Raw genomic sequence first — 19,093 nt, 5'->3', positions numbered from 1 at the left:
AATCAAACCTTTTAGTTTTCCTTACATACAACTTGCAGTCCTTTCCTTGCCTCTCTTCCTCAGAGCAACAGAACAAAATCAAATCACTGATTCCAGCAGTATTTCAATAATCAATATTACGGACAGAGGCAAATTTAAATTATTTTCTAGATAAACGTTCAAGATGAAGTGAAGTGCAATGTTTAATCTCATTTTAAAATGGATAATCATAATGCCTATCTTTGCACAGAATAAATAATGAAGAGTTAATTGAAAAACTAACAGTTCCTGGGGGATACCCCATAAAACAAACAGTTTGATATTTTAATGAATTCCCAAGCTATGATTTCCAACAGCAAATTTACTTTCTCGGCATTCCCAATATACTGGACGTGATAAGTTCACTTAGAATTTTGTGCTAACTTATTTTAAAATCTTGCATTTCCAATTATAACTGAAAATGTTTTTACAATCTTTAACTTTAGCAACATCATTATTATTGCTTCCCGAATACAAGAACATTCCCTTGCATTGTTTGGTGAACCTTTTGTGGAAGCAGCTTGCTCCAAAACTTGTCACTTAATCACTGTATCTAGTTACTGGCAGGTCGATGAGTTATCCAGATGGTCTCTTCTTTATGCATTCTCCCCACTGAGGAAACACCATGATTCAAGTCTACATCAAACCCTTAAGATTAAAAGCTCTAATCATGTGAACATTCATACTTACTGGGCTACTACCCATAAAATAATTCAAATAGAATCTATTAAGAATACTATTTTGGATTGTAAAATGAATCATCTAACTCTAAGGAATGCACTTTCAATCTATATTTGTTACTCAATTGAAAATATAGCAACACAGTCTACTACACTGCTTTATTCAAAGAAAATCCTTTGTCCATATGATTGCTAAACTTCAAACAAAAAGGTAATGGTAATGACACATATTTAAAAGTTAAAGACAAAAAATGAATGGCAGGCACTTATATGGATAGGCACTTAATACTCACTGTGGCAGCAGTAAATTCTGGAGGATTATCATTCACATCAGTGACAATTATGAGTGCAGTGGCTGTGTTAGAAAGCCCATAGTTGAGATTTCCATCCATATCAGTGGCTTGGATAGTAATTGTGTATCGTGGGACTTTCTGAAAGGTAAGGACAGAGACTTTGATTAGGGAACCAGGATACAGATGGAGTGGCAAAAGGATTACAAAAAGTGGAAGTGGACAGTCATGTTGAAGAGAATTGTTTACTAGCTTATAGGAGAGTAAGCCGAAAGGAGATTGGGCTGATGGGATTGCTCTGCTGGGAGCTGACGTGTATTTGACAGACTGAACATTTGAATCCCTGATGCAGGAAGCCAACCAGAAAGGTTGACAATCCATTCCCCAGCCACCCCTCCCTGCCCACAGGTGCTGCTCGACCGATTGAGTTCCTCCATTGCAGTGCCTGCTGCTCCATATTCCAGCATCTGCAGTCTCCTGAGTCTCCTTCCTTTTATTCAGTCTTGCTGCTTACTTTCAAGCATATTAAATATAGACATTTTATCATCCCACTGCATAATGTTAACTCAGTCCAGGTGCAATACTATGTCAAGTCTGAGATTTTGCCATACAAATAAAACATTTCAGGGAAGATGAAGAAATCACATCACACAACACTCCAGATAAAGTATATTTATTTTAAATGCTGTTAAGTAAGCACATGGAATAACTATTTTGAAAATGTGACTGTATTGGAGAGGATGTACAGGTGTTTTCTGAAGATCTAGCCAATTAACTGAAGAAAATTAGGTAAGGCAGTGTTATTTGAAACAGAGGAAGACTTAATTAAGTTGCATAAAATTCTAAGAGGTGTAGTTATGTAATGGAAACCTATTCCGTTAGAGTACAAATAAACATATAGTTTGGATTTAAAGTAACTGGCAGAAAGATTAGAGGGGAGAATGGGAAAAACTTTTTTATCCAAGTATGATATGGGGTCTAAGGACATGCTGCCTTAATGGACAGAACAACTAGAACATTCAGCACATTAAAACAGGTCTGTGTAATTGAATTACTGTGAGCTGCATGTTTATAAACCTTAGAACTGGTAGCTTCCTTCTGAATGGTGCAAAGCAATAGACTAAATGGCCTCCTTAACCACAATTTTACTATGATTCAGTGAAATGGCGAATCCACAAATGGCAATGCGATTACTGAACTGAAATCGGATTACAACATTTTTATATATATTAATTGTCGAACAATGAATGGCATATTGAGATTTGGAATACATTAAAGAAGAGTTATCAGACAGATGTGTACCTGGAACTCAATGCATAATGTCAATTGATTTCAGCTTTGCCAGTTAATTGATTTTTCCTCAAATGAAGCATAATGAGAAACATTTCCAGGTCCTTTTACATCTCTCAGAAGTTTCAACTGAGCATTTTCTGTGTGAATCACCCTTAAATCCCAAGCATCATTTCTATAGTAGAAATGCCCATAAACACATACTACTCTATCCTGGGGCACTTAAGGAAAGTTGAAATACCATAATCAGACTGCTGTGGCTATATCAAGGAAGCTGAAACCACACAGTTTGGCTTCCTACATAAATGTAGGAGAAACCCAGAACCTAGAACCACTCACTCTTCCAACCCTCCTGTCCCTTGACCTGCACTCTCCCAAAACATCATGGCCGCTGTGGTTCCTGATCCCTCTCCCTCACTCCAGGACAGTGCTCTTTTGATATCTTCTCCAGTCTGTACTCACTGTAGCCCTTCAACCAATTGTAATATCTTTCAGGGAGCACTGGAACTTTAGGTAGTCATTCTTTCTGTGTGGTATATATTTTTATTAAGTTGAAAGTTAGACCGAGCCCTGACCTAACACGTCAAGGTCATCTGCAATCATGACCATTTTCCCCCACCATCCTAGATAGGCATTTTGATGAGTTCATCTGGGAGTCTGCTGATGACATTCAGATAACCTTGATTTCATAAAATCACCTGAGAAACCTGACCCAAATTCTCATCCTTATTCCAACTGTGAAGTTAAAGAAACTCCATTGAATTGAGTTATCATGCAGTCTATAGTTATGCATTTGACCCTGCATTTAATTTGATACACAGCTACCAGAACAGGAAAATGCAGTGACATCATAATACATTGAACATACCCATGCACAGATCCAATTCAAATTGGAAGAAAAGTAATGAGTGTTCATCTTACAACCTTGGTAAATGAGTCCCTAAGTGCATAGACATTTCTGTGCACAGCACATTTCTGCAATTTGGAAAAGACGATGATAAGTCACAAACTCAATAGATACCACCCAATTTTAAGAGGGTAAAGTGAGATGAGATTTACCAGAAGATGTTGCTTTCTGTTTGGCATTGCTGCCTGCCACACCTCCAACAGTGCCCTTAGGCGGGGACCACCACTCCTTGATGCTCCACTTCCTTAGCCCTGGTACCTCTCCAGGTGGTAAAGCAGTGGCAAGGCCATGCCCTACATCTTCCAATAGAGTTGGTCAGTCCCCCAATTTCTGTCCTTCCTCCTCAGCCACAGTCAAATGCTGCCCTTTTCTGCCTCTTCAGCCAACTCATAGGTGGCCCACCTGAGCCTCACTTAAGTCACCACCATATCACGGAGTAACCTTGTTGCCAATGCACCAATGAGGACTTGGCGACCTACTCCACAGGGTAGCTGATAGTCCTCCAGCCAGTTCATCAAAACTTGGAAAATTGTTCAAGCACTTGACATGCAGGGTGCTGAGAGAATCCTTACACTCAGCTGGCAGGTCTAAGTACATCAGACTTTTCTGCTTGTGGGCAATCTCCACTCCTTCCTCTCATGGTATGAATCTAAAACTAACAGCTTCAGTGTCAGGAGGAATGATGTAATTTTATCTTGTATGCTGTTTGCTGATGACTTATTTCCCAGCATTTTTGAAAGAGGTGGCTTCAGAGAAAGTAGATCTTCTGACGGAGATTCTGTGACTATCTCTATGGATTTCAGTGGAGTTTTCAGTAGAAGTGGTAAGGCAAAACCAGTGGAGATGTTGTATTTGGATTTCTGGAAAGCTTTCAATAAGATTATGCATAGGAGGTTAATTAATAAAGCTAGAATACATGGAAGTGGTATAAGCTGAGAATTGGTTATTCATCAGAATGAGTGGGAATAAGTGCATCTTTCTTAGATTCACAGGCTGTGACAAGTCGGGGACAGCAGGAATCGGTGCACAATTTATATCAGTGACTTGGCTGCCGGTACAAAATGTCACATTTCCAAGTTTCTAATAATAGCAAACCAGATGGAATTGTGAGTGTGAGGAGGAAGGCTCTTCAAATGAACATGGATGAGCATACAGTCGAACAGAACACCATTAGTCTATGATGCTGTGCTGATCTTGATACCAATTTATATTAAATTTCCTTTTCCTGTGTATCATCCATATCCTTCAACTCCCCTTATATTCATGTGTTTGTCTAAAAGCTTCACCAAACTGCCCCTGTCAACCTGTCAATACTGTCCCTGGTAACCTGTTCAGGCACCTACCACTCTGTGTAAACAAACCTGTGCCTCATATCAACTTTAAACTTCCCCCACCCCAACCTTAATAACACAACTTCTTGCCTTTGGCAGTTCTACCCTGGGGAAACAATTCTGACTGTCTATGCTATCTATGCTTCTCAAATTTGAAAAAAAAACCTCTATTAGTTTTCCCCTCAACATTTGTCACTCTAAGTTTGTCCCAAGTTTGTCCAACCTTGCTTTATGGCTCATTTCCTCTCATCCTGGTAAAGCTCTTCAGTTTCCACATCCCTCCTGTAATGGGGCTAGGTGAATGGACTAGAATACTGCAGGTGGAATATAATGTGTAAAAAAGATATGCACATTCCCTGTAATGCACATATCATTCATCATCATTTAATAAATGATGGGGAGTTAAGTGGTGTGGATATCCAAAGGACAATGTGTGTATTTGCACACAAGTCACTGACGGCCAACAGATAGCTGCAGCAAGTGAATAGGATAACAAATGTTGGGCCAGTCTTTAGAAGAGTTTGATTACAGATACAAGGAAGCCTCACTACAGCTCGACAGTGCTTTGGTAGGATTGCACCTGGAGTATTATTACAGCTTCGATTTCCTTACCCAGGAAAAGACGTACTTGCCTTGGAGGCAGCATAGCAAAGATTTAATTGACTGATTCCACGGTTAGTGGGATAAGGAATTGGGTAAACTAGGATTACATTCTTTACAATTTAAAAGGATAAGATGACAGTTCATCAAAACTTGGAAAATTGTTCAGGCACTTGACATGCAGGGTGCTGAGAGAATACTTTCCTTGCTTGAGGAGTTTAGGATAAAGGCGCAGATTTATCATAATGGTATGCCATTTGGGACAGAGATGCAGAAAAAATTCTCATGAACATTTGGAATTCACTAACCTATCAAAAATATAGGAGCTATAGAAACAGTGACTATATTCAAGCAAAAATGGGGAGAGTGCTGGAAATAAGCATTAAGGTGTAAGATTGGCCATGACTTTGATGAATAGCATAACAGCTCAAGGAGCCTTGTGGCTTACCCCAGCACTTGTCTTACATTCATTAAATTTGGGTTGACAATGAAGAGCTGCTTCATTATTTTGAAGAAATACTGACAGCTATCAAGTATAAGAGTGCCTCAATAGTCAATGTGATAGTTTCTAGAAATTCATTCAGAAATCCACTTATGTTGGTGTAAGTCAGGCCCTCATGGATCTTAAAATAATGTGCTCCCATTAATAGAGTTCAAAGAGCACTGCTCACGAATTCACTGGCCACATAGTTTTTTCTTCAGTCATTGTTGCATGACCCCTATAAATGTAGCAACTGGATCAGCACTCAGATATGATGAGGAAAAAAGTGACATTTTAATGTGATTCACGTTGCAGTGAGCTTCTCAGGACATACTTATCCTGTTATGGCACACCACTCATGTTAACTGCAGCTGGAAATTTTAATTGACGTGAATAACATAATTAGACATATATGAGCTGATTATAAAAGTTTTCTTCATAATGAACAGTTAATAATATCAAGACTTTTTTTTTAGTCTTTTAAAGGACATCTCTCATTTCAACTGAACTGCTTTCATGAAAACTATGAAGATTTTTGTTTGGGGCATGTATCTTCATGTACTTAAATTGTCCAGATTAATTAAGGTAAGTTTTTATCTACAGGTATCATTTGGTCTTGAATATCAAGCAAGGGCATGAATATGGGCAGAATGTTAACATGCTAAAAATGTGTATCTTGCCAGAGTCGTCTCATCCTCACTGTGTTCTCAGTTTTTCTGTGATGCATGTAGGAAGGATAACAAGAGATAAGGCAAGAATTTTCTGTTTTAAGCAATGGTTAAATATGCATTAAAATTTTGAATAAAAAAATGCTCGTGAACTAATACCAGATGAAAAAATTTATTCTAATGTATGACAGATGTCAAGTGATATTTTGGACTTTGGAAGCCATTTGGCAAGACTCTAGGAAAGGGCTAAGAACTAAGGAAATCCAAAACAAATTTAAAGTGGATGTACTAAATTGGTAACTGATCAAACCTACTTCCCTCTAGTCTCTTCCTTCAAATTCCTATAATTTTTATACTTATTAGAAGAAGTGACAAATGCACACATGGCAGTGAGGAAAATTACCCTATTTCAAAGCACATAACATTATCCCCATAGGAAGGCCTAGAAATCAAGTCTCTGCCTTGTCATATAATAAGAAAAGTTACAACTTAAGGGAAAACCCGATGCAAAATGCAACAAAATCAGTCTTGATGAAAGGTCTCTGTCCAAAATCTCAACTGTTTATTTTGCTCCATGGATGCTGCCCGACTTGCTGAGCTCCTCCCGCATTTTGTGTGTACTGCTCAAGATTTCCAGCATCTGAAGAACCTCCTGTGTCTCTGATGCAGCAACATCTGTTGTGCTCAGGAAGTTGTGGATATAAGGATTAGCTGCTAAATTACTGGTAAATTATTTGCTACTTTAGTGCTGTACTGATGGAGCAGACTGATTAATTGGGTCTGAAGCAGAAGCCGACAAGGGTGATTAGTGGTTGGGGGTGAATACAGTAAGGAAGAGAGGGGATTGACAGAATCACACAGAACACAACACCTAAATTTGAAATCATTTCTGCTTTTAATTGTTTCCAACATGAGTTCACTTAACACTGCAATGTAAACACAGTAGATGCTTCTCACCTGTTCTAATGAAAGAATCAGAATCAGAATCAGAATCAGGTTTATTATCACCGGCATGTGACGTGCAATTTATTAACTTAGCAGCAGCAGTTCAAGGCAATACATAATCTAGCAGAAAAAAACATAATAATAATAGTAAATAAAATTTAAAAAATAATAAATAAACAAGTAAATCAATTATGTATATTGAATATAAAAAATGTGCAAAAACAGAAATATTGTATATTAAAAAGAAGTGAGGTAGTGTCCAAAGATTCAATGTCCATTCAGCAATCGGATGACAGAGGGAAAGAAGCTGTTCCTGAATCGCTGAGTGTGTGCCTTCAGGCTTCTGTACCTCCTACCTGATGGTAACAGTGAGGAAAGGGCATGACCTGGTGCTGGAGGTCCTTAATAATGGACGCTTCCTTCCCGAGACACCGCTCCCTAAAGATGTCCTGGGTACTTTGTAGTCTAGTACCCAAGATGGAGCTGACTAGATTTACAACCTTCTGTAACTTCTTTAGGTCCTGTGCAGTAGCTCCTCCATACCAGACAGTGACACAGCCTGTCAGAATGCTCTCCATGTATAACTATATAAGTTTTTGAGCGTATTTGTTGACATACCAAATCTCTTCAAACTCCTAATAAAATATTGCTGCTGTCCATCCTTCCTTATAACCACATTGGTATGCTGGGACCAGGTTCGATCCTCAGAGATCTTGACACCCAGGAACTTGAAGCTGCTCACTCTCTCCGCTTCTGATCCCACCGTGAGGTTTGGTATGTGTTCCTTCACCTTACCCTCCTGAAGTCCACAGTCAGCTCTTTTGTCATACTGACGTTGAGTATCAGGTTGCTGCTGTGGTACCACTCCACCAGTTGGCATATCTCACTCCTGTACGCCCTCTCATCACCACCTGAGATTCTACCAATCAGCAGCAAAGTTATAGATGGTATTTGAGCTATACCTAGCTTCACAGTCATGTGTATACAGAGAGTAGAGCAGTGGGCTAAGCACACGCCCCTGAGGTGTGCCAGTGGTGATTGTCAGCGAGGAGTATATGCTATCACCAGTCCGCACAGATTGTGGTCTTCCGGTTAGGAAGTCAAGGATCCAATTGCAGAGGGAGGTATAGAAGCCCAGGTTCTGCTACTTCTCAATCAGGATTGTAGGAATGATGGTATTAAATGATGAGCTATGGTCGATGAACAGCATCCTGACGTAGGTGTTTGTGTTGTCCATGTGGAGAGCCATGGAGATTGCGTCTTCCGTTGACCTATTGTGGCGATAGGCAAGTTGCAATGGGTCCAGGTCCTTGCTGAGGCAGGAGTTCAGTCTAGTCATGATCAATCTCTCAAGGCATTTCATCACTGTTGTTGTGAGTGCTACTGGATGATAGTCATTAAGACAGCTCACGTTATTCTTCTTAGAACAGTAAGTGCTGCAGTTTTGGAAGATGTCATCAAACTCAGTCATGTGCTGGCAATCCGAATTTGTGAACGTCCCTGTCTGAACTCTGTAAGAGTATGACTGTATTTGGGACCCATGATATTGTTGGGGCCTGCCTTACACTGAGAAAAAAATGAACAGCATAACTAAATTTGTTGACAAGAGGGTCGATATTTTATTTTCTAAATGTATAGTCACTCTAAATTGCTCACTTAGCTCATCAATGTTCTGAATTTTAAGACTGGACGCGTTGAAGTAATGATTACCTCATCAAGAGAGAATGAGCCACCAGTCGTTGGAACACCAATGGACGGACACTCCTACAGAAAGAGCTGGCTGCATGACATAGGTAATAGTTTTACGGGCACAGACCAAATCTATTACTTAGAAGTTATCCTGAAAGAAACTGATCATCACTGAAAGCAACTCAAGTAAGCCAAGCCATAACATTGATCCAATTTCTCTGTTTAATCATACAACAAAATGCAGGTGGATCACTTTTTGGTACATAACAGACCGTGTTTGTCCCAGACACAAGAAAATGCCGGCCTTGGCTCACATTACCATTGCTGATGCTGAGTCAGAAAGTCGTTGGTTCAAAGCCTGGCTCAAAGTCATTCAACCTAGATTGACTGACTCAGTTCCTTTGGAAGAAATGCAGCATTTTAAAAGGAGTCATTAAATTCTACAATGTGTTGGGAGTAATAGTCATTCTGGTCTGATGACAAAGCAGTACATGGTTCATAAATTTGTGAAGTGCACTCTTTCAACTCTATTAATCGGAGTGCATTTTCTGATCCTTACAATACTGTTGGGCACGCTGCTCCAATTTTGCATTCATTAATTTGAAATGCATCTTTCTATTACATTTCAGCTGTGTTCCCCCTACAAGAAGCAGGTATCAGCACAGGCAGGATGAAACACACATTCACAATGTCAACCTTCCATAAGTTATCCAGGAAATGCATTGACCCGCATCAGCAGCCTTTTACATCCATCCCACAAAACGCTGAATTTACACGGTAATCCAGCTGAGATATTGACAGCATCAGACAGAATTCCTGAAGTGATATCATGCAATATGATTTTACTACATAAGGAAGATTGTGGGCTACGTCCCAAAGGATTTGTCTTGGATACCATCCAATTTCATAGTTCAACCTAATTTCAAAAAAGGAAGTCAATGTGACACACACTCCTAACGGAAGCTCTCTAATGAGAAGAACAAGATTAGAATATCAGCCCATAAGCACAGAGCAGTAACTTAAGTAATTCTTGTAAAATTCTAGGGGACACAGACCAATAATTTTGCAAAGCAATCTGTCAGTGTGGGGTGAATCCACTTATGTTGATTTCCACCCACTTAGTGTTAACAGTATACACTTCATTGTGCTGTTCACAGTTATCTCAGTAATAACAAGTGCTGGCAACAGAATCCTGGAGTTCTAGTCTATCAGCTGGAAAAGCAAATTTGAGATATAAAGTCTTTTTCACAGGATTACTAAGGACAATATTTGTGCAGACAACATCTTAGCATGCAAAGGCTGCAGGAATTTAGCCATTTCTATTTACCTTTTCACTTATGCATAGGATGTAGTCAGCAATTGTAACACTTAGGAGGAATCTTAGCAACAGTTATGTTTTCATCTGCTAGCTGTCCATTGTCCATACAGGTGGTGGACACTAAGGTTTAGATATGGTTGGAGAAACTTTAGGAAGATGTGGCTCAGTTTCCAAGTAAACAACCATAGTCAGATGTAATGCCCCGGATAAGATAATCTCCCATGAACTTTATCACTATTTTGCATTTTCAGGCTGAGATACTTGTCTAATTGAATCAAAGGGAAAAGGATAAAATAACTCTGCTTACACCTCCCATATGAACAGTCATGAAAGGATGCTGAAATCTGAGCTAATTGGGATATATATCAAACATTTTTTCAAATTTCAGAATATGGTCTCTCTGACATTGAAAGGTGCAGCCGAGGCACTTGTACAAAGACTAATGAGCGATGCTAATACTGATTACGGTAGCCCACTACTCATTCATTTCTTTGGCTAGAAGCTTGACTAGTTTGGAGCTTATTCAGTCCTACAGTCTCTACTCCAGCATATCAGACATTCTCACAAAATGTGGAGGTACTCAACTGGTCAGGCAGCATCTGTGGTCGGAAATAGACAGTTGATATTGTGGGTTGATATCCTTTATCTGGACTAAAAGATCAGAATCAGAATCAGGTTTAATATTACTTGCATATGTTGTGGAATTTGTTGTTTTTCAGCAGCAGTTCAGTGCAATATACAATATATAAAAAACTATAAATTCCAATAAAAGCTACATATAAAAATTACATTAAATAAGCAGTGCAAAAAGAAGATGAAACATAGCCAGTGTCAAAAGGATGAAGGAAGGGATGGAGCAAACGCTGACAAGCAATAGGTAGATCCAGATGAAGAGGTGTGGGTGATGAGCTGATGGAGAAGGGGAGGCTGGGGATAGAACCAGGAGCTGGGAGCTGATAGGTTGAAATGACAGAGGACTAAAGTGACACTTCCACCTATCATCCAGCTTCTGGCACTGTTCTTCACCTGGATCCACCTGCAATCCAGTCCCCTCAAGAGATGCTACTAGGCATGTTAAGCTCCTCCAACGTTTTGTGTGTTGCTCCAGATTCCGGTGTCTACAGCCTCTTGCATCTCCATTATCAGACCTTATGCTGGTCAGCGACAATTGTATGAAGGAAATGGAAGATACTGCCAGCTCTACCATTAACATTATGATTGGATCCTAGCCTTCTACTAAAATGTTGCTTGGTTGGTTGGAGGGAGTTAGCTGAACCAGCCCACCCTAATAGAAATATATTTATCAGTACAGAAAGAAACCTTAAAGTTTCCATCAGGCATCAGGCATACTTAGTAATTGGGAGTGTAGTGATGGAAAATGAACTTCAGTGTCATTGGACACCTATTAGGAAAAAACATAACCATCTCAATTGTTTCTTACATACATACAGTATATCTATACACACAATGTCAAAATGGTTGTTGTGATGCATCTAGTGTGGTAGTGTAGTGGGTAGTGCTTGTCGCTCTCACTTTCAGCTTCCACCACTGGCTCGCATTCTTGTGCAAAGGAGAGCTGAATATGTACGTCTCTCCCTGCCAGTACATAGCCTCTCCTTACAGCAAGCCTCATGTAGCGCCACCTCGCTGGCGACACACGGAAACTGAACTCCTTTTGGACTCAGGCTGAACTACAGAGGATGGGGAGGAGGTCTGGCCCCTGCACACATAGCTTGCAGGCCCACTGGTGTGTACACACCCTGGTGCTCGTGAACCAGATCTCCAACCATGGGTAAATAACTCCATTGCCTTGTGGGCAGCCTCAGGAGAGCCAAAGGCTATGGGAGACTCTAAGGTGGCTGGACGTCATTGAATATCCTTCCGGCAGCTCCTGCAGTCAAGCTGGTGTCAAACATATTGCTTCATGAGCTTTGCTTTGGAACAATGGTGAGCCCAAGAGGGGGATCTTGATGAATGGGCATCTCAGGATCTCCATACCTTTCCCTCAGGCTTGTGATGATGATCGTCATCAACCCTTTGTCCATCAAGACAGACAGATGACAATCACCAACCATCTATACACACATATATTAAAGACAATGGAATGTATTTCAGAGACAGAGGGTTAGAATTAGCGTCTCATCGTGGTGTATGTAACAGTACTAAATGGTAATGAATTTTCATCCACTCTAATCAGTCCCTTTAATCACAAAAGAATAATCACACCATTGCATTAAAATTAACAAATCAAAAATCTGATTTTAAAAGCTATGAAGTTAAAAAACTCACCTCTCGATCAAGTCCAGCAGCTACGGTAACGATATCTCCATTCTCACTGTTGATAGTGAACATATTTGGTGAAGGGCTCACTGGTGACTGAGACAAGATCCGATATCTCACCATACCATTTGCTGTGGTTGGGTCGTCTGCATCGTTGGCAGTTATTGTCATTACATATGACCCTAACAATAAACAGCACACAAGTAATGTTACAATAATTCAACTTCCATCTGATAAGCATAAAATGGCAAGTTATGGCAGAGGTTGTTCAGGTTTATCTGAAGAGAAATAGTATTGAACTTTCAACTCAATTTGCTATGAAATCAGTAAATAAAAACTCGTGTTTTCAGTTCCACATAAAGAATATATAACAAAGCACAAATTAATTTTGAGAATAAAACTTCTTTTTGCACTATAAAGAATCGCTAGACAATTGAAACATATATGTAGGCAACAATTTCTCCATCTGAAATAGAATGGAGTAAAGAACATCTCTCCAATGTTCCGAATCACCTCTCCAATAAAGAAGCCGTAAACTGGATGGAGTATATTCTATGTAGAATGATGCTTGTTTTTGCAGTAATATTAGTATTCTTGGAACTGCTTATCCTCGTTTTAATTTGATGATCTGATGAAGCAACATCTCTTTTTTTCCCCAGATGTGCAAAAATTGCTTTCACAAAGAGTGTTATCATTGACTTGGGGAGGGCATTAGGATTCAAAGCTGAGTCATGCCATTTAGAGCCATTACACTCTTTTCAAATGCAAGCTTCACTCTTTAGATGTTAGGCCTTTGTGGCTAATGGTTAATTTGTACTAAACAAGATCAATATGTACAGCCTCGAGTGGAAGTAATACATAATATTGACTGAGAAGGTGGGATCAATCTAGATTTAAAGGGCCAAGTGGGTCCCTTAAAATTGCGTCACTAGAGCACTCTACTGGTGCCCCCCCTCCCCCCCACCTGTCAGCTTTCATTAGCCAATGTTCATATATTCACTATAATAGAATTTGTAGAGCTGGGCATACTTTCAGTGCAGGCCTTGAAAGATATCATAGGAATTAAGTTTTCCTTTCTGCTACATACAGAATGTTAGAACATACATATTCTCATTTGGATAAAGGAGCTAATTCAAGACTCAAGATTGTTTCGTGTCATCTCCTACCTACAAGTGTAAAGGAGAATGAAATAACTGTTACTCCAGGTCTGATGCATCACAAAACAAAACACAAAAGGGAAGATAAACACAATAAATAAATATATATACATAAGATAACTTCCATACATTGATTGCATGTCCATAAAGTGATGCTAGGCTGTACATAAGGAGACTAATAGGAAATAATAAAGTACTGATAGAGGTGTCAATCAGCCTTACTGATTGAGAAAAGTAACTCTTTTTGAATCTGGTGGTCTTGGCGTGGATGCTATGCAGCTTCCTCAGTGATGGAAGTGGGACTAACAGTCCATGAGCAGGATGAATGGGATTCTTCACAGATCCTTCTGGATCATTGGGTTTTCTTCATGGGAAGATATATGCATACAAAAAGGACAAGTTACGCTTGTACTCAAGGGGACCAATATCTTTATGGGCAGGTTTGCTAGAGCTTTTGAGGAGAGTTTAAACTAAGCTGGCAGGGAGATGGGAACTGGAGTTATAGGGCTGGGGATGGAGCAGTTGGTATCTAAGTCAATGCAGTGTGCAGTGAGACTGCAAAGAGGGATAGGCAGATGATAGGGCAAAATTGCAGTCTGAGGAATGAGTTGAAATGCAACATGGGAACAAAATCGAAAATGGTGATAAATACAGGACTGAAGGTGTTATACTTGAATGCACAGAGTATATGGAATAAGATAGATGATCTTGTAGCGCAGTTCGAGATTGGCACAAGTGACATTGTGGGCATCACTGAGATTGTGTTGGTATCCTTAAGGGGAAATCTTGTCTGAAAAATCTGTTGGAATACTTCAAGAAAGTAACAGGCAAGATAGACAAAGGTGAGTTCGTGGATGTTGTCTTCCTGGATTTTCAGAAGGCCCAGGGCAAAGTGCTGCAAATAAGGCTTTTTAACAAGATAGAGCCCATGGCATTACAGGAAAGATACTAGCATGGACAGAGCATTTGCTGATTGCTAAGAGGAAAAGAGCCAGAATAAAGGGGGCCTATTCTTGATGGCTGCCAGTGACCAGTGGTACTCTGCAGTGGCCAGTATTGAAACAACTTCTTTTCATTTTATATGCCAATGATTTGGCTGATGGAATTGATGGCTTGTGGCCAAGTTTGGAGATGATACAAAATTAAGTGTAGGGGTAGGTAGTATTGAGGAAGCAGGGATCGTGGACAGATTGGGAGAATGGGCAAAGAAGTGGCAGATGGAATATAGTGTAGGGAAGTGGATGGTCATGCAATTTGGTAGAAGGAATAAAGGGATGGATTATTTTATAAATGGAAAGACAATTCAAAAACATAGAGGCGCAAAGAGACTTGGAAGTCCTTGTTTGAGATTCCCTATAGGTTAATATGCAGGTTGAGTCGGTGGTAATGAAGAATATAAGAACAAGAATGCTATGCTGGGGCTTTATAAGGCATTGGTCAGACCATACCTGGAGTATTGTGAGCAGTTTTGGGGCCTCTATCTAGGAAAGATGTGCTAGCATTAGAGAGAGTCCACAGGACTTTCACGATAATGATTCCAGGAGTTAAAGGGTTAACATGTGAGGAGCGTTTGATGGCTCTTGGCCTGTACTTGCTGGAGTTTAGAAGAATGAAGGGGGATCTCATTGAAACCTATTGAATATTGAAAGGCCTAGAGAGACTGAATGTAGAGATGTTGCTTTCTGGAGTAGGTGAGAGCACAGCCTCAGAGTAGAGGGGCATCCATTTAAAACAGGGATGAGAAAGAATTTCATTCTAAACATGAGAAAGTCTGCAGATACTGGAGATCCAATACAAAACACGCAAAATGCTGGAGGAACTCAGCAGATCAGATAGCATCAATGGAAGTGAATAAACAGTTGATGTTTCAGTTCCTCCAGCATTTTGTGTGTGCTGCTTATGAATTTATTTAGCCAGAAGGTGATGAATCTGTGGAATTCATCGCCACGGACGGGGGAGGAGGCCAAGTCACTGAGTATATTTAAAGCAGAGATTGATATGTTCCTGGCTGGTCAGGGTGTCAAATGCTATGGACAGAAGAAGGGAGAATGGCATTCAGAGGGATAATAAGTCAACCATGAGAGAATGGCAGAGAAAACTTGATGGGTGGTGTGGCCTAATTCTGCTCCTATTATGTATTATGGTCTTATGTTATTGGCCCTTTTCCAGCATGTTTCGGTATATTTGTCCTTGGTGGCAGATAGGCTGATGCCGGTGATGCATTGGGCAGTTATGCCTAACTATTGTAGAACCTTCATCTCCGCTGCAGTGCCGTTTCAGTGATGAGCAATGATGCAGCTTGTCAGCATGGTGTCTACTGTGCATCTGGAGAATGCCATGAACATGGATGTGCGAAGTCCAGCTATACACATTTGAAACCACAAAGCCCCAACCTAAGATTTTTCTTATTATATTTTTAGGATTGATGCCTGATAGTTTAGGTTCTGAAAACCATATTTTTGAAGAAAATAATGAAAGTCAATGGAATTATAGACTACAGCAGAAGATAACTGCAACAAGTAATTTGTGGTATTCATTTTTTCCAATAAAGTAACGGCAAGTTATTTGATTCACAAACTCTTGTCATTGCTCACATGCACACACTGTGGCTGCATTAAAAGGAGATATCAACTGTTCAAATAGGTCTTCAAAATTACTTCTACGAACAACTTTAACCTTGTTACTTCATATGAATCAGTATTGTAGGCCCTGAAGTGTTAATTACATAGCCTTTAAATCACTATTCAATTATGAAACTAATTCAAGTTCGTAATTGGCTTTCCACTCAAATTAGTGGGGCCAAAAATTTAAACCTTTTAATTTCATGTGAATTTTAAGTACCAAGCTGCATCCATGCATTAGTCCATGTTATTATTTTCTCAAGAGGACATTGCATAAACAGCAAAAAGTATTGCACATTCAGAAAAATAGAAAAAAGTAATGATGAATGGTAATAATGAAAAAATATTGTTAAATTACCAGCTAATATGTGTCCAAAACCTACAAATAAAGTTCTCTCATTAATGTTAAACCATGTCCAGATAAAAAATAATATTACATTGAAAACATCTTGCTTTGGGACCTCATTCATTCTCTTCCCTTTGATTTTGTTAGTCCCTTGCCTATGTACTGAGTAGTGAACTTTGCCTCAAAATTTGCAGGGAAAGAACTGGTGATGTACCATGAAAAAAATCTTAATAATGCAATATTAGGTGCCATGGTAGCATAGTGGTTAGCGCGACGCTATTACAGGTCGGGGCATTCTGGAGTTGGGAGTTCAATTCCAGTGCTATTCTGTAAGGAGTCTCCGTAAGTCTTCCCTATGGAATACATAGGGTTTCCACCCACGGTCCAAAGACTTACTGGGTAGGTTGTAGTAAATTGTCCCATGATTAGGTTAGGGTTAATCAGGTTTGTTGAGGGTTGTTGGGGCAGCATGGTTCGAAAGACCAGAAGGGTCAACTTTGCACTGTATCGCTAAAATAAAATAAAAGTAAACTACTAATGTGGAACTGTCAGCAGTTATTTGGTGAGACTTGGCAGTTCTTCTGTCAGAACTGAAGCAGAATTTAATTTCACTTATTTTAGCTTCAGTTTTGATGTGGCATAGTCAGGTCAAGATGACCCCACTTGCCCCAAAGATTCTTTAACAGTTCAGTCAAATCATGGATTGAATATGAAGGATACATCCTTGCTACAAGTGATATTAAAGGAGGGAAATTGTCTATGGATGCTAAGATGTATAAATTGATCAAAACTTTGCTGGCTCCAGCCAAAGTAGGTGACAAGCCATCAAAGATAAAACTAAATTGGGGAAAATCAGGAGCATGAAGAAACTGCATCAATTGTATTTAACAAGTACCCAGAGGTATTTTGTAATGAATCTGACAGAAATACAGAGTATGAAAATCAAGATTCACCTGAAGGAGATATGATTACCTGTGGCATAATGTTGAGCAATATTATTATTAATGCTGATGAGTTCATAAAAAAATAAAAACGGCTTTCTGCAGAGAGCTTCACGTTAACTGCTGAATCATGAGTATTGTTTTTACTTCAGGTTTGAATATATTAACAATGATGAAGATAAATATATTTCCTGTATCTTTCAACCTCCTATTGGCATTGCAGTTTTAACACCATGTTGCCCCTGTAGTGCTCACCAATAGGTGGCCCCAAGACCACATTGACTATGATCAATTCATAACAGTCACACCAATGTCACAGCCAGAAATGCTCACTATTTCCCAAAGGGCATGACTCAATTGTGATTTATTACAGGTTCAAACAATTTTCAATTACCACACTCTCCTGAAAGAAGTAATTCTACATGATTGAATTTTGGAAGAATACTTCGTTAACAGAAAAAAAAAACTTATTTTGCAAATATTCTTTAAACATATTCTTTATGGCTTCATGCTATTTTGTAACTCATTCTGGGATTATCAAAAATGAAAACTTAATTATATCATTATGGAGACACAAGAGGCTGTAAAATGCTAGAATCCAAAATAATGCTCAACGCACTTGAGGAACCTAGCAAGGCAGGCAACATTTACAGAAAGAAATGGACAGTCGAGACCCATCATCTTGATAGAAATACAGAGGGGAGATAGCCAGTATAAAATGCTGGGGAGAAAGGGTGAAGCAAGAGCTGCCAGGTGATAGGTGGATCCAGCTGGGATGGGTGCAGGATACATAGATGAGTGCAGGAAGGATGGAAGAGGCAGGGAGATGATAGGTGTAAGTGACAATGGCTGGACATGATGAAATCTGACTGGAGAGGATGATGGAGCATGGAACAAAATGAATGCTGGTGGAGGGGAATTGGTAGGAGTTTGTGGGTGATAGGCAGAGGATATTGAGAGAGCCCTCATCTGCATTTTCTTTATTTCCCTCTCTTCGGCCCTCAGCTTATCCCCCATCCAAGCAGAACAGGGATAGATGTCCCCTAAGTCTTCATCTACCATTCACCAGCCTATACATCCAACACAGCATTCTTCACAACTTACACCACCTGAAATGGGATCCTATCATCAGGCACAATTTTCCTCCTCTCCCCTCTCTGTTCTCCACCGGGATAAATTTCTCTGCAACATCTTGTCCACTCATCCTCCTGCTTCCCCAGGCATTTGCCTCCATATCTGTACAAAGTGTTAAAGCTGCTCTAAACAGCCCTTCCAGCTGAGGCAGTCATTTGCATGAGAATCTATCAGTGTTACTGCTGCATTCAGCGTTCCCATTGTGGCTTCTTCTGTAGTGGTGAGACTGAATGCAGGTTGGTGGTCTGCTTAGTTGAGCACTGTCACTCCATTCTCCATGCCACCCAGGATCTCCAGATGGCCAGCTATTCCAATTCCGCCGCTCATTCACGCATTGTCCATGGCCTCCTCCTTTGCCAGGTCACAGCCAAATGAAAAGCAGAGGAACAAATCCTGA

At 39.8% G+C, this 19,093-nt stretch overlaps 1 protein-coding gene across 2 annotated transcripts in view; it reads right to left on the bottom strand.

Annotated features, from left to right (window-relative positions):
* The window catches only part of LOC140736017 (cadherin-4-like), a 693,508-nt gene that overhangs the window by 72,429 nt on the left and 601,986 nt on the right, over nucleotides 1–19,093 (bottom strand). For both annotated transcript variants that reach the window (XM_073061696.1, XM_073061697.1), the window contains 2 exons: nucleotides 12,507–12,679; nucleotides 992–1,129 (listed from right to left, as the gene is read on the bottom strand). In XM_073061696.1, the coding sequence (XP_072917797.1) occupies nucleotides 992–1,129; nucleotides 12,507–12,679 (311 nt within the window). The remainder of the gene's footprint in view (nucleotides 1–991; nucleotides 1,130–12,506; nucleotides 12,680–19,093) is intronic.

This window comes from Hemitrygon akajei, chromosome 11 (genome assembly GCF_048418815.1).
Source record: "Hemitrygon akajei chromosome 11, sHemAka1.3, whole genome shotgun sequence".
Classification (NCBI taxonomy): domain Eukaryota; kingdom Metazoa; phylum Chordata; class Chondrichthyes; order Myliobatiformes; family Dasyatidae; genus Hemitrygon; species Hemitrygon akajei.
Note: the sequence above shows the minus strand (reverse complement) of the source record. Positions and strands in the feature narration are given on the sequence as shown.